Raw genomic sequence first — 22,157 nt, forward strand, 5'->3', positions numbered from 1 at the left:
AGTAGGTAAATAAGAGCTGCTCACTGGAGAGTAAACCCTGTGCTGAGGTCTGTGGAGAGCTCATAGCCCCAGGAGGTGCTGATGGCAACCAGTGGGAGAGCAGCAGATTGGTGAGAGTAGCTAAGAACAGGAAACAATTGAGGCAGCCTGCCTCCTCCACTCCCCGTTTTTCTGGTTGTCTTAGACTTGGCTTTTAGACTCAGTCCTGATGACATTTGGTGTGTGTTCTGTAAGGTTTTCCTCACAAGGAACCAGCCTGTGGAGCACATGGGGAAGAGGCTGAGAACGAAAAACCAAAAAACAAAACCCTAAAGGAAATAATGTTTTGTTCGGTGAGACAATGAAGATAAGTAGCAACTGACTTTTCAGTTTTTTCCCTAACAGAGATTATGTGAGTTCCTGGTTAGGGAAAAGACAAAATAAAAGATGGGGTGGAGGGAGCTTGTTTTCATTCTCCTTCGAGGGAAAAAATTGAATTGTGAAAGCAGAGGCAAGGACTGAAGAAGAAATGTGCCCTGGTGATTAGCTTCCATCCTGACTGACAGAGGTGATAGTTCTGTTCATTCCATCACTTTTTGTGTCTCTGTCTGCAAATTACATGCCAAATGAAAATTAACTTCCTCCTTTGAAGCTTTGTTGATAGGATGTATGTGTCTAAGCCTTAATAACTATTATATAACAAGTCATTCCAATTTTAACGTTCATTGTTTGCTTCATTAAAATAATTGAGGTCAAGTTGGCTGCTATCCTGAGGTGATGATAATGGAGAATTCCGTGCTTATTCCCGGTAATGGGAGGGAAGCAGTAATCAGGAAAGGACAGCTGATACGGGTGTCATTATCTGGTTCCATCTTTCCAAGACATTTTCAGTGTATCTCACTTGGTGTTGTAGGATGCTTCCTTAAAACATTTTTTGTCATTAATATAGTAATGTTCACAGAGGCTGCTGTGGGTCTTAATCCAGACTGAAGCTTTGTGGGTAGAATTCTTTCCTGTTTACAGTTCAAGGAGGTTCTTTTTGGTCCGAAGGTCAGGTTTTATTGCGAGCAAAGTGTACAGATAAGTTACCTGTGGTCATCTGGTCTTGTGCGTGTTTCTACACTAGACACTTTAAAAGCTGAAGTGCAAAATCATCTTGATAAGAGATTTATGTTAGCTATTGGAGTACTTCCAGCAGCAATCTCTGTTCTTACTTATTTCACCTTTGTTATATATTAAGCTGTAATTTTGTCTTCCTGGCTTGCATGCTATAGCTGTAATCCCATTTAAAGATCTGTTATGTGACTTCATGAAGAAAAGAGTGAAGTCTGTAAATCCTTGTCAGAAAATTTCTTTTATCAAGTAGTAAGATGGACACAGCAAGTGGCCTTGAGTAGTCTGAGACCTCTTCTCAGTAGTTAAGTCATGGCAAAAGTTCACTTCCTCTGCAGTGGTTATGCTTAACTCAAAACAACAGTGCATTAAATTTGGGAAAAAAAAATCACTTCTACTGCATTTGTAGAAGTTACCTTCATTTGTCAGACATCTGGATTGGTGAGGTATACTTTCTGAGGTGATGGTTAACGGTATTTACAGTAGTCTTTCTGCATGTGTGTTGATGCTCTTTTCTTTTTCAGAATGAATAGTGGAAAGGGGTTAGGTTTAATGGAAATCCTGTGGGATTTGTGAATATGAGCTGTATTGGTAGCTAGTGTGTCCAATTAGTGACTGGTGTGATTGCTTTAGTGACATTAGAGTTCCAGGTATCAGTATCTTATATTTTGATATATTCCTGATAGATGTATGTGTGTATATATACCCATATGCATATACACATATATTCTACTTATACTGGCTGTCTGTTTTAACTTTCGATTTTTACAATATGACAGTTTGTGTTGTTGATGAAATACAGGTCAAGATAGCAAGAGGGGTCCTTGCTCAAGGTCAGAATTGATGGCTGTATTAGGTTCATGTGGAAACACAATATATCATGTTTACAGTGATTTAGAAGGTTTTTATTCTTTGCATGCAGACTTTTCTGTTCTTCATCTGCTTTTGCTTTTAAGAAAATCTATGTTTTCTATGAAATAAAATAAAAAAATACAAACCCCTGTGAAATATGCATGTTTAACAATGGTTAAATGTCCTGACTCATATATCACTTGTGACTTATTCTAGAGTAGTTTGAAAAGCTGGTCTCACCTGCTGTCCTTTCCCAATGTTTTCTGAAAAGTTATTTTTCTGGTACTATTTTCTAAAAAGTAAAAAACTAGTATTTCCAGAAAGTGTCTCTGTGTGTGTTTGTATGTGTCAGAGAGAGAGAGAGACTGTGTTTTCATATTACACTTTATTAAAAAACCCACCCCAAATGAAGCACCAACCAACTAAATCCTGCCAAAAAATAGTGAAGCAGCAAACTGGCTATTTCCCAGTCTTTAAAAGCAGTAAACTTCTCACAAGGACAGCTTGACTTAGAGATTTAAGGAAGTGATGCATGTTGCATTTCTATTATTATTTAAGTGTCTAAAGGTTTTTCCACACAACCGGTTATTTTTACAGATGCTCTGTTTTTTGTACAAGCACTTTTTATTGTGTTGTTTATTTCCCCATGTTTTTAATAATGGTTTTCAACTTGCATGCAGTCAATAATGGAAAGGATTGAAAAATAAAAATCACTGCATTAAATCTTTCAGAGGAATTGCCTACAGATAAGTCTGCAGACCACGTGCTGCTGGTGATGGTGTGCAGAGATTACTACCGTAGAGAAAAAGAGTTATTAACTGATGGAGCAGAATGTTTCCTTCATGAATGATTTCTAGCACGTCACAGAGGAGCTTGATGATACAGAATTTCTGTGGGTTTTCAGCACTAAAAGAACATTTTCTTTTTTCTCTGGAGTGTTTTGGATTTTTCCTCATGCATGGGTAGGCATATCTTAATACAGACTATAAAAGGACTCAATTGTGTGATCAACACTATTTAAACTACATTTAAACAACATCTAAACTAAATTTAAGCTAAAATTGAAATTGCCCATATGTGTACCAGATTGTGTCTGGTGCAGTCTGAAGACTCTCCCTCGTGTTTTATATTCTAAAAGAGGGGTAGGATGATCTGAAGTATTTAAATCATTATGTAGAAAGACAGGATTGGTGATGCTACTTATTTTCTTGGATAGCTCCACATGGCCTGGGTGACAAAGGGAGAGTGTCTGCTTGCCCTCTGAGGTAATATGGCTGATGTCATTCTTCCTTTGCTTTGAGGAACCTGAAGTCACTGTCTTGGGAGGTGCCCCTGCGGCAGCTGTGGATTGAGTAGTTTTACAGATGGCATAAAGCTGGTGTTTGGTTTAGGTTGTTGCGAGGCACTGTGTTAATTGGGTGAAATCCTGTAGGAGCAATAATTCTAGAAAGAAAGATGTTCTGATAATACACATCTGTCCTAGACAAACAGACTTGCGCCTGTTAGTCCTGGAGTCTGGATAACAAAAGTATTTAAAATAAAATGATGTCAAAAAGCAATCATATGCTCTTACATTCAGGTGTGGCTATTCAGTTTTCTTCCTTTGAAGTTTCTGTTTATTTTTGTTGTAGGATGGGAGGAAAAATCTTAAATGGAGATTGTTGTTACACTTAATAATTTGGAATATATCCCTTTCTCTTTCTAGAAACAAATTGAAGCATTGAATAAATTCAGGTTTTGTAGGATGGTTTTTCTGCATGGGAAAGATTAGTGTATCATCTAGTATTCTAACAAAATACTGAAGTCCTGTATGTTTTTCTTTTAGCATGGGAAATAGGACTTCAGTTTCTCAGTATTATTTCCTAAATTAATTTTTGGTAACTAATTTTAGCTTATTTACTGCATGAAAGAATATTCTTTCATCTTATTATGTCTGGAATAAATTTCTTTGAAACCTAGGGTATCTCATGGCTTTTTTTGCTAATCTTCCACATACTGCGGAGATAACCCTGAGAATTAGTCGTTTCTACTTACCGTTTGTTTGGATTCTTATCACATAAGTGTTTGTGTCATACATCGTTTTGGCTATGTGTTCACAACAGGAAGATCCAGGAGGTGCAGTTCCAGCTGTGAAGGAGTAGTTAGCAGTTCCTGTGTCTGGGATTTAAGTAGGGAAAGCAATCACACAGGATGTTAAGATCAGCTCTGAAGAGGAGGAAGCCGGCAGCAGCAAAAGCTGTGGATTGTCTGTATTGGAGCAAGTGGTAGGGAGGGGAGGACCTACAGAAGAAAACATCACAGATGTTTCCTGTTGCATTCTGACATTCATGAGAGGGTCATTGGATGGCAGGTTTCTTTGAGTATAATGTTATTCAGGATGATTGTATTAGCTCTGCATGGCAAGGTTTTTGTTGGAGAAGGGCCGCTGATGTGGCTTCTGTGAGAAGCTGCCAGAAGCTTCCCCATGTCCGACAGAGCCAAGGCCAGCTGGCTCCAAGATGGACCTGCAGCTGGCCAAGCCCAAGCCCATCGGCCGTGGTGGTAGAGCCTCTGTGATAACAGATTTAAGAAGGGGGGAAAAAACTGCTGTTCAACAGCAGCCAGAGAAGGGAGGAGTGAGAATATGTGAGAGAAGCAACTGCAGACACCAAGGTCAATGATGAAGGAGAGGAAGGTGGTGCTCCAGGTACTGGAGCAGGGATTTCCCTGCAGTCCGTTGTGAAGCAGGATGTCCCTCTGAAGCCCATGGAGGTCCATGGTGAACAGAGGTGCACCCGCAGCCCATGGCGGAACCCTTGCCAGAGCAGATGGATGCCTGAAAGAGACTGTGAACCTGTGCTTTTAAAAGCAGGTTTGCTGACAGGATTTGTGACCCTGTGCGAGACCCTGTGCTGGGGCAGTTCGTGGAGGACCCCATCCTGGATCAGGTGAAGAGAGCAAGGAGGATGGAGTGGAAGAGACAATGTGTCATGAGCAGGCTGTAACTCCTCCTAACTGTCCCCCTGTGCTGCTGGGGGGAAGGAGCAAAAGTAGTGAAACTGGGAATTAAGTTAAACCTGAGAAGGGGGGGGGGGGGAAAAGTAAGATTTGGTTTTATTTTCTCATTACTTTACTCTGATTGGTACTAATTAAACTAATTTCCCTGAGTCAAGTCTGTTTTACCTGTGATGGTAATTGGGTGACCTCCCTGTCCTTATCTTGACCCATGAGCCTTTTGGTTTTCAGACAGGGAGGGGAAGTGGTGGGCACTGGGTGACCAGCTAAAGTAAACCCACCACAAGAACACTGGCAATACCTGAGAATTTCTGACAGGCTAAAATAGGTCTGAATCTCCTTCAAGCTTCAGGAGCAGCTGTTAATAGGGAACGCATGTCAGCTGCTTGTTCTCCTGCATCAGGCAGAAGATGGAGAAAGAAGCAAACCATGCATTTGAACTGGTGTCTTCCTAGGACGAGGCTTCTTCTTACTGAATACTTGGCAGTTAAGTTAATGCAGGCCTACTAATGCTAGAAATTTGCACACTTACAATTCCTTTTAATCCATGTAGTCCTGATGGTACTTTCAGGTTTTTTTTTATTGTACATCTATCATAAAGTTGTATTTTTGAAGTTTCAGTGCATTTCTGAGAATGTGAAGTTTTTTTGTGATATTATGAGAAGAATATATAGGTGAAGAGGAGGTGTCAAATTCAAAACAAGAGTGGAAAGAGAAATGAGTTGAGATTTGGTGAGGAGATAGGGCAAAAAATAGCCTTTGTTGTTGTTACAAGTAAAGAACTACTACTTTGAGCTGTCTGTATTTGCAAATGGGAAGGATGGAGAATTGTAAGGTGCTAAAATAAACCATGTAAAGGCAAAGTAATTCAAAATTAGGCAAGTTATTTCACTTTGGAAAAGGGAAGTTAAAACTTACCTTTCTCAAAATCAAAGCTTTTCATTCTGATTTTGAAACTAGCTTAGACTGCTCTTAAGTCAAACATTTTGCCTCTCCTGGGAGAAAGTAAAAACCAGACCCACCAGTAAGAGGATAATGCTATAACTGCATGACTTAGTGGCTGTCCTGTTAAGGATTAATGTGTTTAATGAATTTTATCTTGTATGGTTTGGTGTTTTTGTGTTGGCTCCTCCTTGATTTACTCTCTGTAGAACAACTACACTTCAGCTCTTCTGAAATCTTTTGTCAAGGTCTTTAAAAAAAATTGGCAAGCATGTAAAAAAAGTTGAGTTATTTCAATAATATATGTCATGCCATAGAGTTGATCTGTCACTTCAGAATAGGGGAGGTTCTTCATCTTTGTTCTGGTCATTCAGCACCTTAAACAGTGTGGTTTTGATCTGTGCTTGAGCAGTAAGTGTTCAGCAAGTCCTAATACTTTGAGTCCTACACAGAAGTTGCTGTTCCAGATGTCTTCTGCTGTGTCAGGTTTGTAGAACAGCTGCTGGTATCACACCTGTAACATGAAACTAGGTAGTAAGGAAAAGATGAATCAAAAGGCTGCTTTAAAGCTCTCTTAGGTCAGCTAGGAAACAATAGGACTCAGACCAGCACCTTGTTTTGGATAAAGGTAGAATAAATCATTGATTTTATGGAAATTTCTCCTAATCTAGGAAGAATACAGCCTACAAAAGTCTGTAAAGTTTTGGGCTGGGTGATAGCTGCAAAGATTCAGTTGATTTTTCAAATGTCTTCTAAGCTCCCTGATCAGTTTACCTTGTGCTCCTGTCTTTATCTGCAAAAGAATATAGTTGCCCTTAATTAAGGGGGAGGGGAAATTGAAATGTTTGACGTTTTCGGAGTTTTATTTTTGATTTTATTTTTTATGAAAGCAAATCTTGGAATTGTAAGCTGTTTCCCACAAAAAAAAAAAAGTAGGAAAACTGATCATTTGGAAATGAAAATAGAACATTTCTGTCACTGTGAAGTATGAGAATGTCAGGTTTTCAATTTCACACTCTTACGCAGGATGGGAAAAGGAGAGAAGCAGTTTTCCATACAATTATATTGGTTAGTCTTCCAGGGAGATGGTCATCTTTTTTCTCCTAGCTGTTCCTTCACTTGGCCTCCTTGTGCTCTTTCCCTGACTGAGGAATACTTGCATAAGTGTGTGTCTGTGGTGTTTTTGCTTTTGTTTATCTTTGAAGCAGCCACCTTGTCTGTGCTATGGAGCTCAGGTTCACAGTGTGTGACTTCTGAAAGCAGAGCATTGCCTGGGATTCTGTGGCTGCCTAAAGCTGCGTATTGGAGGGGTCTGTGTCACCTTCTGACAGGTCTTGTTCTCTGTCAAAGGGAATTAAAATTGTCTGTGGCTTTTACTGAAGTTTTGGCCTGTGTTTTAAATGTTCATTATTAAAATGTCATGTTAACCTTCAGCAAGGCATTTGGCTAAATTTACGGGCTGCAGCAACAGCTTTTGTGTGATTCTACTCTTTTTTTGCAAGAATGGTTATTTGCATCTCTGAGTTCAGTTTCCTTTCTAGCTTTTCAGTGCACTCAACATATATTTTTTCAATCAGTCAATTTACAGTAGCGGAGGAAGGCTGCAGGAAGCTCACAATACTTGAAAATATAATAATGATAATAAAAAAGTCATGAAGTTCATAATACATTTTTACAGTAGAGCAGCGTGGACAAGTGGGGCTTGAATCTTTATTTATTATGATGTTTTCAGATACATTTTTCTGAAAGCTTTGGCTACCTCAAGTGTAAACCTGTAAGTTTTTGCAGTAAGTTTTTTGCAAGGTAAGTCTAAGAGGCTTGTCATGTACATATATCATTTCCTACAGCCTGTAAGAATGGAGAGAGAAATTTTGAACAGCTCCTTTTTCTTTTGGCTTTAGGATTTTGAAAGCTTGCCAATTTGCTTAAAGAGCGGCCTGCTCAAATACTGTTTTTACCTGCTATACAAGCACCCCTTTTATCTTCATCTGGATGGTCCAAATCTAGAAAGAGGTTAACTTTCTGCCTGGCAGCTGGTGTTCATATTGGATATGAAATAAGTACTCTAAGTTGCTTCCTATGCTACTGTCTGTAAACTTAAAAATTACTGCATTTTGTAAAAACAGTTCCCTAGTGATGCTTGAGAAATGGATAATGCCCGTTCTTAAATTGTGATTAGATACTTTATTTAGGGAAGGAGGAAGGACAGTGTGGCTTCTGAGTGTCTCAGATCACAGACAAAGGCAAGAAAATCTAAGCCTAAGTTAATAACAGAGAAGGAAGTAGAATTTTCATACTTTTCCTTACAAAGACTTTCAGAAACTATGAGTCACTATTAAACCTACTGTGAACCTACTATTTTAAGAGACTATTTTCTCTAACATAGTCTTGACATTTTTACAGGACTTTGGTAGTCTCAAGCCCTTCGTTTTTGTAGGTGAGTATATGGTATGTTTGGATCAGAACATTAACATCCATTTGTGGTAGTTCTTCACATTTAGTCACTATTTCAATCCATAAGAATTTCACAGCTACATAGTGATATTTCCTATGACAGCAGATGTTTTTGGACCTTTACAGATCATGAGCCAAGCTGAAGGACAACAGAAGAATCTTGTACAAGCCATTGAAGCTCTCCCAAATTCTGGACCCCTTACTGCCTTGGATCAGGACTTGCTACTTTTAAAAGCTACCTCTGCTGCCACCCTGAGCTGCCTTGGAGAATGCCTGAGTCTACTACAGCAAAGCATGCATCAAGTGGGCCAACAGCATAACAGGACACTGTCATCAGGTGAGCACGAGCTCCCTTAGGTGTTAGTTCATGTGCCTTGGGGTGTTATTATGATTTGAAGCAGGCAAAATTAACCCTTCTTAGAGAGGCAACTTGGGATGAGCAGTTAATGAGCTTCTGCAGCTTCGAGCACTGTAGTTCATTGCTTAAAAAAAGACATGAAATGTATTGCAATCAGAAGAGAGGAGGAAAAGAGATGGTCTTCTCAGAGAAATCCAGTCCTGAAGACAGCAACACAAAAAAAAATGGGGCATGGAGAAGAGGTATATATAAACCTACATTCTTAATGGCAGTGCTGAACCAGCTTGGTTGTTTTGTTGTGCTCCCACTCCTTTTTTTCTTAATAGATTTCAATCTCAATACAGATTTGTTTGATAAAAATAATACTATGCAGTGCTACAGTGAAAATAATTTTTCCAGTTTTCTGCATGAAAGGATGCTGCTGAGGTGGATTTATTTCAGTCTGTGGTTTTCTTTGAGTCTGGAAAGAGTTCTCCATGCTTAAAAAAAAAAAGAAAATCTGCAGCAAGTTTTTATGAGCCTAAAATGTCAGTGTGATACTCCACTGAGCTCTGTGGGCATAAGCCTCTCAGTCCCCACGTACCTCAGTGTTTCCAGTTCACCCAGTTCTGGGTCTGTCCATAATGTTGGAAGTTGGACCTTTAGCTTTCTGAAAGGGTGGAGTGTTTTACCATGCATAAACTGTACTGCCAAGTCTTAAGAGCAAGAGTAGATGTGAGAGAAGCAGCAGCAGCAGAACTCTGGATATGGGGTGGCTTTTTGTGTTTTCTTCAGGTGCTTCCACAACAATCCCCCCCAACCTGCCCTTACTTGCAGGGCAGGATATGCCCTCAAGGCTACTGAGGTGGCACGGTGGGACAGCCTCTGAAGCATTCCCATTGCGAGGAGAATAGAAATGAGAGGGTTACTTGGGAAGCAAGAAAATCATATGAAAGTGGTTCTTGGGAAAAACAGTATTAAAGCTTTTGACACCTGTCCTGTGGTACATGCTGGCTTTCCCACATCCAGATTCTGATTGGTTTCATAAAGGAACATGATTTTTAAAAAATTCCTGTTTTCTTGTAGAAAATGCAAAACCCCCCTTGAACTTATTTAAGTAGTAATGTTAAAGTGCACTGAATTAAATTATTTGCTATAACTTTATTTCAGAAAGAATGGTTTGAAACAGAGATGAAAAGCATCCTTCAAAGAAAAGTTACTTTCTAGTTTCAAGGTCCCTGAAGGTTGTTTTTCATCTCAATGTGATCTAAGTGAGCTGTCAAGAGATAGATGACTTGAGGTGTACATGTCCTTGAATCTGTGTCCACATAATCCTATGTTAAATCAGTGTCTGTGTTTTGACTTGATAATGGCTTTTGAGAATCTGTGGACAAGAAGAGAGAAAAGCAAGCAAAACATTAGTAATCGCTTAAAAGGAATCGCCTTTTTTTTTTTTTAAAAAGTCATGACTATGAAAAACTGAATAATAAAATCTAGTAAGTGTTTTTGTTTGTTCTTTGTGAGACTGTAAACTTGCACGAGAATCCTTTCAGGGATCAAAATTCTGTAGCACTGGTTCACACCAGCATCTTTGGTGTAACTGTGAGAAGGTGAATGCAAGCAGTTAATTCTTCAGTGTGTGCGTGGGCTTATTCTTTGGTATGGAAGTAAAGAAAAAAAAGAACTAAGGAAGCTAAAAGCTGCTGAAATATTTAGTCTCTTCTCCCTGACTGAAAGTCTGTGAAATAATTTTTTTTTTCCCTAGGCCTTATTATGCAATACAGTTGCCTGAAAGAACCTGGCCTACAAGTCTTGATTACTGATTTTCCTACGCACTTAATCTTTTCCAGGCGTACTTTGATAGACTTAACGTTTCTGCTGAATCGGTAGAGTTTCAGAGTCATCAAAGCTGCATAAGCTCATACCTATTCAGAGTAAAGCCTTTAAGTAATCCACTAGCAAACTCTCATTCTGAGAGATGATCTCTTTCATTTTGATTGTGTTCTCCAGGTGAATTATTTAAATTTTATACACAGCAGGTACAACAGAAGATGACCTTTACTGTCACTGTCAGGTGAAAATGCCTCTTGTTAGTTTAGAAGCCATGTGCTCCTGTGATAGGAATTCTCAAACACCTTTCTCGTGAGATGTCATGGCCCTGTGCAATTTCTTGCCAGGTGCTTCAATCCCAGTGCTGTCTCATTACCTGCTGTGTGGTGTAAAGGTGCTAGTGGGCAGCGTGGGGCAGAATGCATAGACAGAGACAAGATAGGAATTTGATAATTTATTTTCTTGCTTCTAGCCTACAGTTCATGAAAGCAATCCAGGCAACATAGTCTTCCTTGTGTGGAGTGTGAGAAATTACCAATTACTTAGCTTGGGTGACTTGAACCTACCCTTGAGTTTGCTTTCCTTCAGCATCCAAGCCTCTCACTATTATGCCATAAAGAGAGAGGACTGCCTTAAAAGTAGATAGATTTCTACTTAATATGCTTTCTCTGTATCTTTCCTTGTGTACTTGTGTCTTTATACCCAATTGTGCAAGTTTTGCTGACCTCCCTGTGCTCTGGAGGCCTTGCAGTCTTACTGCCTCTAAAGCAAGGACTTAAAAGTAGCTGAGAGTTTCTGACCTAGTACTTATGGAATGCTCTCATGAAGATTATAATTAAATAGTAGCTATTTTAAACTGATTTACTGACATTTATTGTTTTTGAACAAGAAAAAAAGTGTCTTCTTTCTTTCGATGTAAATATTTTTGTTGCTTTGTTTTCCAGTAATTAGAGTAGAAAGCAAGCAGCTTGGCATTCACTCTAGTGGAATCTTGTCCAGATTCTACAATTATGTAGGTCATGACTTAAAATATTTTTATGGCATGCTTTCTAAGTTTAAGGATGACATGATTTCTCCATTTCATGTTTCTCACAAATTGTCAGTCTTAGACCTCAAGCCTACAAACAGACATGAAGACTAAACTGAAGTCTTCAATCTTGCCTTGAAGGCTAGTCAATACATTTTTTATTTCCACTCTGAAGATTCATGGAAGGGTTTGTGTGATTGTCTTTTTTGGAGGTACATCGACAAGAACAGTCAGTGAAGCAAAATCCTGTCTGTGTTTCTACTTTTGAGTCAAAATAATGTCAAATAATGTCAAAAATAATTTCTAGCTGTCATTATTAAAGGTATGTGCATTAATCATTGGCTAAATTCTTTGTAATATTTTTTCTTTCATTGAAAAATATGCTGGAGAAGGGTATTATTAGCTGAAAGTGTTGGTTACGTATAGTGTGAGTTGAGGATGAGGGATTGCATCTCTACAAGCTTCTTTGGGTTTGGGAATTACGTTTTTTTTTTGGTAGGATGGAGGAGAATGTCGAGGCCTTTCTTTTTGGCTAGCAATGTCACCACTTAGGTATATCTGAAGTATTTGCTGATCAGCATTAAGTGCCTTCTGACAAGCTTGAGTTCATTTGGCATGCAGAAAAGGGGCAGGTACCTTTGAAAATAAAAATGTGGAGAAGAAACTTTTATCTTTATTTCTAACTTTAGAAGTTCTAGTGTTATTTTTTTCCAACTCTGAAGCCTTTGGCAGAAGGATATCTCCAGAGCCTGTTGACTGCAATTGTTAACATTCTTCGCTCCCAGACTGAGAACAGAGCAAACTCGAATGTTTGTTTTAATGTAGCTCTACCAGCGTATGTTGTGTTTTAGGTCTTTTTTTTTTTTTTTTAATTTTAGTGTTTTGGCAGACAGAATCCTCTCATGTAGTAGCAGCCTGCACAGATCAATCCGTTCTTTTAATCTGTGTTTCACATTAGCCATTCATTTACTGAATAAAGCATCTTCCTCATAGGAATTCCTTCCTATATTTTTCTGTCTCTGCCTTGTCCGCTTTTCCAAAGTGTAAAACGTTTCATTTTTCAAGATTTTTTAAAAACAAAAGCCAAACTCATCCTTACTATGGATTTTCTGAAGTTCACTTCAATGTGCAAAAGCTGCTGATTTTGGCTCCCATGGAAGTAAACGGATCGGGGGTGATTCTGGAGTTGGGGAAGGGATATAGTTGAGCTTTTATTCTCTATTACCTCTGTTTTGGAGAAAATAAATGAACAGGAAAGGCAAAATCTAGATGCTTTCAATTTGTTGACAAATGACAGTTAGGAATTCTCTTGCAGCTGAGATGACAAAAGAGAAAAATGAGCAGATAAGTAAGTCCTTATTTGTGCTTAAATGCATGTTGGCAGGGAAAGGTGAGGAAAGAATACAGGGGAGTACATATTCTTTGTTACTGGTGTACTTTACTAAATTGGCTTGGTCAGTCAGTTCTCCCTTAATTGTACCCTCACCAGTCTTGCTTCTGTCAAGAATAACCAGAGCAATTTGCTGTTCTATCTAAAGGCTGATACATTATTCCTTACATGCTCTTCTTTGATTGGAGGATAACATTATTTTCTAGTCCCCACACAGCATTAGCAAAGAGAGTCTCATGTGAAAGGCAGAGATGCAGCTGCCATTTGCTGTTTCTGTTTCAGTGTGCTGCAGGGATTCAGCAGAGAGACAAAACTGTCGCATCCATCCCTGGCAGGGGAAGGAATCTGGATCTAATATTGGTTTCTCCTCAAGGCCTACCATTGCATTGTTAAGGGGATATTTGTTAGAATATACTGAAAATATGTCATAAGAGTGTTATCAATAGGTGTTAGTTTATGACTGTGCCAGGGAAAAAAATGTAGGTAGCTTGTTTTTTGTAGTCTCCTAAACAAGACCAGACGACTTAAAATTAGGAAGGCATTTCTTACAGAATTGAGATAGGTGAAATAATAAGCATATTTCATGCACCAATTATCATGAAAAAGTGAGTTTGAAGGTACATCAGGTACCCAGAAAATCAAAACCAGCAAAAGAAAATTATCAGCATTGCTTAACTGAAAAATCTCCTGGTAAACCTTCTCTTTGGAGAGACCTTCACCCCCCCCCCCCCCCCCCACCGTGTGCACCTGTAGAAGGGAAAGACATTTCTCCTGAGGGCGTTTGTGTGGGATACAGCCTTTTGTGCCCTCTGAAATAGTGTTTGTGAACTGTAACACTGCTGTAGGGAAAGGATAAGTAGGTTGTCTGGCTGCTGTACTTTGCTTAGGTGCAGGTGTTCTCATGTGCCTTGGTGTACTTGCTGGCTGTGTGTTCATCACAGTGGAAACTGGTGTTGATAGGAAGGGGGAAAGAAGCTAATTTTTGGGTATTTTCTATGAGAACTCTTGTTATGTATATACATATGCTCTGAACTTTCAGAGGAATCAGACTTGGGTTTTCACTCCTGGAGCTACAGCACCAACACTGTGCAAGTGGAAGAGATCTGGCTGATTTTACTAGTTGTGTATTTGGTACGTTCTTTATAATTTTTGCATCATTTGCTACAGAAACAGATATTTTGTGTTAATTAGCGTAGCACTTTGCATAGTCTAAAAGTAGTAAAGTAGCTATGTAGCTGTGAATACTTTTGTATAATTTGTGACTGCCTTTCTGGAGAATTCCTTTAGAGCTCTGAAATGTATCAAAATAGATTAGAATTTACCTTTCTGCCAGCTGTCTTTGGCTATGACTGAGAACAGAGAAGAAAATCTGCCTTTGAAAAAACCCAAACCAATGAGAGCCATTTCTTCCTATTCTTACCCAACTCTGAAGATAAACTTTCTCATATTGTGTTTAGTTTTTATATATGTTTACTTAAATCTTTATAAGAACAGGGACTGAACGAGTGATAGAAATCTTTGAGTCCCATAAAATGGCAAAGATGGCAACTCCATTAGAGCGGATCAAATGATTTACAGATAGCAGCTCAGTCTGTGGAGAGTAAATTCCAGTAAACAACTGGATTAGATATGGCACAGATGACAGCTATACCTGTACTGTTTTGTGGTAAAAATAATTTGTACTAGTGCAGATGAGAACATTTTGGGTGTACTGAAAAAATGGAAAAAAAAAATCATGAGAAACTGTGATGAAAAGTTTTAGAAAACTAATAATGTCAGCGAAGTAGGAGCCATATTGTTGTGGCCTTTCACTTTCTACATGGAGATTTTATTCTAGTCTTTGTTGTTTTTAAGATAATTTCTAATGAGTTCTCTCATCAGACATTGCTTTTGCCTGAAAAGCGAGCTGCTGTATTAGATATATGGCACATCACCCTTGGGATGATACGAGAATGCTGACATCTCAGAGTAAGATTTGTAAAGATCATCACAGGTTCCCTGATGGCACTTTGAAACTAGGTGTGAATTTTTCTCAACTTGTTCAGGGAGATGACTTTTTATTTGTTTATATTTCTGTGCTTGTATGACTTAATATCTTTCCCTGCATATTTCTCTTCTGCAAAGTAGTCAAACTCCAGATGCACAGTTTAACAAAACAATTTTTCTCATATGCAGAAGTGTTGAGGAGATGCATGTGCTTTATTATAATTTGGACCTTAACTCTTGGCATCCTGTTGGTGTTGGCAAGGTCATAATGTGTTTTTAAGATCTGTTTAAAATTTTATTAAGCTGACAATATTTGTTGTTTTGTGAGGGTAGTATTGCCCTTAGTACAGGAGAGAAAACATGCTTGCCTAGTTCTAACAGTTTCTATTTCTCTAAGAGACTCTAAAATGTGCAGAGAAAGACAAAGGAAAAGCTCTTTTTACAATGTATTTGCACTGAAGAGGAAAACTAGTATAGTGTTTTTAAAAATATGTTTGTGATGATGAGGTAAATGTTCGCACTTAAAAATTTCCCCTGAAGTGAGGTATTTCTTCACATGGGAGCTTTTTATTGTGCTTATTTACATAAACTAGATTTAAAAAAAAAAAACCAAACCTGTTTACAGTGAAGGCCAAATAGATTGTTTGTGCAGAGAGAAAATGGATAGCCCAAGGAAATGATCGAATGACATATTTTTAAAGATTGGCATAAAGAGAAGTCAGTTCAATTTTTTTTTTTTGTGTCTCTGTAATAGGAAAATAGCAGCAATAATCCATTATTCAGCTTTTTTTGACAGGGAAAAACAGAAAAATAGATCGGGATCTGTTGCTGCAAAATAATGACAAGTGAGAAGCATAATTTGACAGCAGAGCCACAGACATGTTCTTCCTTTGGCAAGGGGAATTTTGTGTAATTGTATGAAATAGACATTTTAAAAAAGGAAAAAAAGCTCAATTTTTTTTCCCCCATCGGTTACTCAGCTCTTTGAAAATAATTTTATGGTTGACTATTTACTTATGCTTTCCTCATGCTTTCTTCAGCAAAAGATGGCACCACAAAAACACCCTAAGCAAGGTAGATCTGAACTTCTGCCATGTCTCCATAACTTAGTGCCATTTTAGATGAGAGGAATGTTCTGTAACTGTTTCATCTCTAGAATTTGGTAAGAGTTCAGCTATGGGATTTGTGGCCCATTCTTTAATAATGGGAGCATTAATGTAGCACTACACAGCATAGCCTCTCCAGATCAAACCATTTACTTCACTTAGGAGGCAATCTCTGGTAACCCTGGTGATATGGAGAGGAGAAATTGCATGTTCTTTAATGTGCTTTGTGTTGCTCTGCGTCATCTTAAAAACTTGTCAGTGATGAGAGGAGATCCTCCCTGTGGCACTAATTGTATATTCATTTACAAATCGTGGTAATGACTGAAGTGCTGTGATTTTCTTATCCATATCTCTACATTTTATAGCAGCGTGTAATTAATAGCTGAAAGTTTAAGTCCTGTGCTGAGGGCTGCTGATTTGACTGTTGAGACTATGTTTTAGAACAGTTAGGGAGGAACAAGTGTGCACTTGCCTCAGCTGATTATTCTTAAATACAGACTCACCCAGGAAATCAAGTGCCCCTGGAAATAAGGGTTTTTCTGATGTCAAATTCTGGTTGATTCATATTTAATGTGTATCTTTCTAATGAGACCTCTTTTAAACTGTGGTCTTGGGACCACTACAGCATTTTAGTACTTAATCTAGAAAAAACTTTTTGTAGTACAGACAGAGATAAAATGCAGCTGCTAGGCTTAAAACTTTGATTTCAGGCAGAAGAAATGGAGGGTTTACTTGGAAAACTTCATAACTATGAAAATACTGGGTAGGGAATACTCGTGTAATTTCTAAGGTATGCCAGATAGAATTATACGTAAGAATTATACAGTCTGGTGGTAGAACTAACATTCATTGACTTAAAAAGACCACTGATAAGTTGGCCTATAAGATGCTTACTTTGGTTATTTAGGGTGTTTCTTGCTTCCAAAGTCAGGGATATAATTTGAGATACTGCATAAGATAGTTCAGAAAGTACAAGATCATTTGTTACTCAAGTAAAGCTGTGCATGGAAGCAGAGAAGAGATACAACTAATTTAGATCAGTAGAATGATGAGGTGAATGGAAGAAATCTGTAATCTTTCTCTTGTAAGCTGATACCTATTTTCTGCTTCAGAAGGTATCCTGGGATGGCCTGGGCCCAAGTCACACTCCACAGAGCAACTGAAAAATGGTGCCCTCAGCTCCTTATCATCTGCTAGTGCCAACATTACATGGGCAATAGTTCCATCTGCAGCCCAGGATGCACAGCCAAACACTGAGGTAGGCATGCTTGGTGTCTGTAGGTTGTTGGTGAGATGCAAACCATGTGTGATGGTGGATGCTTTCACTGATTAATTATCGTATTTTGTCTTTATAGTATACTCTTTGTTTGAAGTTACTTGTGATAATGATAAGTTTCATGCAAAAGTGCACTCCAAAAACTTGAAAAATGTGTTGATACTGTTCTGTGCTTTTGCTTCTCTGAGGTACTTGTGTCAGCCAACTTTGGCGAGTGTACAATTTCTTTCTAATCTTAAAAGCAATCAACAGACTGTCAATACACATTTCTATCTTCTGGTGCAAAAAAACCCCCCTATTTATTTATTTTTCTTTCTGGTTTGAGATAGACAGGAGACTACTTGCTTCCTACTTGTTCTACCATGTTGCTCTTTGCTCTTGGGCATCTCTTGAGCATAGCTGACTATTCTTTGAGTTGAAAAACTATGTTATTTCCTGATCCCTTTTCCTGTTAAGTGATAATGGGCAGAACTTGTCCACATCATCCTGCATCAACCAGCTGATTTGTGCTTTTGTGGCATTTACTTGGTAAAGGGCAGTTCTGAAGCATCCACTCTTTGAGGAGACACACAGCTGCGTATCAGACATCTCATGCACTGAAAATCTCTCATCATGACAAACTTCTCCAGCTTCTACTGTCTGCTTCAGTAACCAGTGCTGCCCACCAGGAAAACACTTCACCCTGAGACCCTAGAGATTATAGGGCACCTGGAACACGTGAGACCTGGAGAACTGGGAAGAAGTTTTCAAAAGAGCTGAAGAAACGAGTGAATGCTCTGGGCAATTGGAATGGCTTAAATTAAATTACATTGCTTTTAATAAAATATGTAATGACCGGAGACATCAATAAAGCTGTTTTTTCCAGTTCTTTTGTAGTATGTTGAATTGTACATAGTTCAAAACAAATCACAGATAAAGCAGATTTTTAATTTTTTCATGTGTTCCTTTGGTCCTCTGTCCTTAGAAAGGAATTTTGTATTCTGTTACTCTTGGTGTCCATTTACCAAAATGTTTAAATTTACTGTAATTACTTTTTATTAGGAAGTCATGGAATTCCTTTTTTCGGATAAGCCAAGTGTACTTCTTACAGTGTGTTTTTAAGACAAGAGGCTATTTAAGAGTATTTTGGGAGTTACTATGTACTGAACCACTGAAATCTGTTTCATTAGAGTTTTTTAGTTTTTTTTGGGGATTTTTATTCTCGATTATCCACTAAAGCCAAATGGGATGTGCAAGCATGAACTTTGCAGCAAGAACATAAAGAGTAGCAGCTGATTTTACTCACATTAACGTATCATTTTGCAGTTGAGTTGAGCCATTAATTACATGTTTTAAATGACAAATTTTTTTATGAGTCCAATCCCCTCCTGTTTGTTTGCTGATGAGAGACACTGAGTTGTGTGTGTGGCTTGAGGTACTGCTTTGCTTGTGGAACTCATGATTTATTGAGAAGGGAGTACCCTAGAAGGGATGGATATACGCAAGGAAGTGTAGCATTGTTGATGGTACAGAATCCTCAGTGCTTTGTAGGCAGTCTTCCTGAAATCAGGAGCCTGCATTTGGGGGCCCTGGGGCATTAGCCACTAAAAAAGAAGAAAAAGAGGTTGGTGAAGAGAGGAAGATTTTTAAGTTACAAAGAGGTCAGCTCAAGGTGGTGTTTTTGGTAGAAACAGTAAATAGGAGTTTGTGGATTGGTGGAGCAACAAGAAGCAGCTGGAATCAGGCAGGTAATTTTTGTAATGTAGTAGTACATTTTAATGAGCAGAAAATTGGTTTTGCCCTGAGGAAGTGGCCTGAATCAGGATTCGTTCCTGGAAGCTGTTTACAAACCTGCATCTTCCCTTACACTGAGTCTGCGTGTGTGATGCTATCTGAGATTGATACTGTTGGCACTGAATTTGAAGTATTTCTTTAAATGTAGCTGATACATTTTTCAGTTTTGATCATTTTGATGAATTTTTTTCTGAGAAACTTAACAGTTACCCTGGTAAGAATGCTATCTGTGCCGGGTAGTCACCCAGGAGATGATGTCTGACACGCCCATAGTTATCAAAGATGTTTGATTTGACACAATTTAACAGTTCTGTGTGCAGGATGTAGTCATATTTTTAAATATATTGTGGCCTTGTGTGTCCAAGGCAAGAGCTTAGATCTGGCACTGAGTAAGCACTTTACTTTCAAAGGTATAAAAGCACTGACTGTGCTAATTACTTAGTATGTATAGTAACATATAAAGGCAAATGCAAATCATCACTTGTTTGTTGTTTGTTAGTAACAGTGATGACATCAGCACTGAATGAGAAAATGGTTCTAGATGTCATTAGTTGACATTTTGTTGAAGCTGAATGCCCTGATTTCTTTTTTTATTTATCTGATAGCTTCTTTTAGAAGAAAGGAGGAATCCACAAGTGTCATTCAAATGAAGCTTATTTCTCTTAATGATTTTCTTTTTAAAAAACCCAACTAGGCACTAGATAATCTCCATTTCTTGAAGAAGCTGCTGGGGTATTAATGGGGCTCAACTTTCCAAATATACCTACCAGAAGAAATAAGCCTTGCTTTTACAGAAGTTATGAGATGAGAGTGCTAATTCCTGTATCAGTACTATCAAAATTAATTCCAATCTCTTCTTTGACTGGGTCTAGATTTTTATTTAAAAGAAACTGTAATTTTATGGTATAACCTCTATGTCTTAGTGAGAAGCTATACCCCAAAGGAACGGGGGAGAGCTTTTTGGCTAACTCTCAGTGTAGTATAGTAAATGTACTGACCAAACAAATTGTGAATTGACCTCTGGTCTGAAATAGAAAATGCCATTAACTGGCTAACCTTGAGGAGCAGCAGACTCACCTGCTTATATTGTAGAGTGTTATTTATAAGGAAAAGATAGTTTTAAGTATGTGGATCAGCAGTGATTTTAAGAAGAAAACAGATGTTATGTTGGGGCAGAGGTGGGTGTGGGTGACTGCTGAGGAATCTTTCCCATACAGCTGCCTGCCAGTCGCAGCAGTTTCCTGGCAATGTGACTGAGTGGCTGAGTGTGTTTGGTGATAACTGTGTGAGTGTGTTTGGTGATAACTGTGGGAGTGTGTTTGGTGATAACTGTGCTAATTCTCAGCACGACATTCAAACACTTCTCAGGTGTGCATTAAGCGGCATCATTAACAAACCAGTGACTGGTTTTTATATGTTTGTGAAGAACTGTGGATCTTTATGAATCTCTGGAATAACAAGGTCCATCTAATGCAATTTTCTTTGAATACTTAAGCATTCTTGGGAGATGTAGAAAATTCTGGAGCTTAGTTTAGATGCCACATGTAACTATAGTAAAACTTTTCTTTTTGGTTTGTTGCACTGTCAGGGTTTCAGGAATGCAGTTTCTTCTCTGGTAGAAGCTAAACATTATTCAGCCAAATACAAATAGGTAACAGGCTGTTCTTATGTGGGGTCTGAAAGGGAAGGAATAATTTTCTTTGGATCTAATAGTTCAGTTAAGAAATATTTTAAAAATTGTAGCTACATCTGCAATATAGCCCTCTTCATGTGATTTTTATGCCTTAAAATGCCATGCCAGCTGATTCTTCCCATCCTGTGGATCTGGTCTCTGTGCAGTCTCCCTGCTTTCCTGTCCCTAGCTTTCCCTTGCCTGTGTGCATGAGCAGCTGTACGCATGCTCCAAATGGAAGTGTCTTTTTAATGGGATTGAAGTTTGAGCTCTGTAGGATTGAGCCTTTAGCTCTGATTATCTAACTGCTAAACCAGGTTTTAATTGTGATAGTGATTGCAAGGGCAGTCAAGTCCAGGTTATTAAAGATATTTTGGTCCCCTGGATGATCTGAACCTTGATGTTTTCAATTGTAAGAGGGAACTGTTCTATTTAGAGGAGGTACTGAATTGTTTAATATTACAAGTTTATGTATTTTTTTTTCATTTCTTCAGGTGATAGTTTCTTTCAAGCTGTAATTTGTTTTTTATCTGTACGTAAGTATATATCCTAATATGACTTTAGAATTTTAGACTTTAGAGCTATTATAGAATGTATTAGAGGTGCTAATAAATAATTTAAAAATGCTCATGCAATTTTAGAAACTAAGCAGGATAAATGAAATTATTTCTACTTCAATGTTACCTCTATTTATCTGTGTCTTAGCAGATGTGCCCAGGTCTGTGGATTGTTTCCTGGTATAATTTGTTTCTAGTGTTTCCTAATTCCTTTTTGTACTTGACAGAAATGTGTATAATTGATGTTGGGAGATGAGCTTAGCCATGAACAGAGAGCTCTAGCCCCAAGTGCAGTAATGGAAGAACAACAGATCAGGATGGGCAAGTAATGTTTGCAGCATTACAGAGAGTCCCTTTTCACTGTTTAGTATAGACATTACAGGATTTCTCAATGTGCTCTGCTTTTTGTCCTCTGCACCATTAAGTACTTTTCAGGCTGAAGAGCACAGTGAATGGCCTGTAATGATTTAGCTAAATTAATCTCTAGGCAAAGATGGTACCAGTTAATCCATTCACTATGCAGACCATCTAAAAAATGAAATCTGAGGTAATCAATTGAAGGTATATTTAAGGATAATGAAGGGAATGTATATTTAAGGATTAAATGTACAATTAGACTAAAAGTGGAATTAAATGACCCTAAGCCTGCTACAGCAGCACTGACAATGACTAAGATAATCTAGCTAATTTTGATTTGGTTTTTTTTGCTAGCTTTCTGGAATAGCTACTGTGTCAGCAAACAGTCCTCTAGTAAAACTGTTTATGCAAATAATTAATAAAAATTTTATCACCAATCAAACCCACTGCATATTATTGAATCAGTTCCACCTCCAAAATGCATGTGTTCCAGCTGCTGTCTATGTAATTGA

General features: G+C 38.2%; 1 protein-coding gene across 1 annotated transcript in view; it reads left to right on the forward strand.

Annotated features, from left to right (window-relative positions):
* OSBPL10 (oxysterol binding protein like 10) overlaps positions 1 to 22,157 on the forward strand; it is a 112,965-nt gene that overhangs the window by 56,193 nt on the left and 34,615 nt on the right. The window contains 2 exon segments of the mRNA XM_039549858.1: positions 8,461 to 8,671; positions 17,123 to 17,268. Coding sequence (XP_039405792.1) covers positions 8,461 to 8,671; positions 17,123 to 17,268 — 357 coding nt within the window.

The sequence above is a fragment of the Corvus cornix genome, chromosome 2, assembly GCF_000738735.6.
Source record: "Corvus cornix cornix isolate S_Up_H32 chromosome 2, ASM73873v5, whole genome shotgun sequence".
Classification (NCBI taxonomy): domain Eukaryota; kingdom Metazoa; phylum Chordata; class Aves; order Passeriformes; family Corvidae; genus Corvus; species Corvus cornix.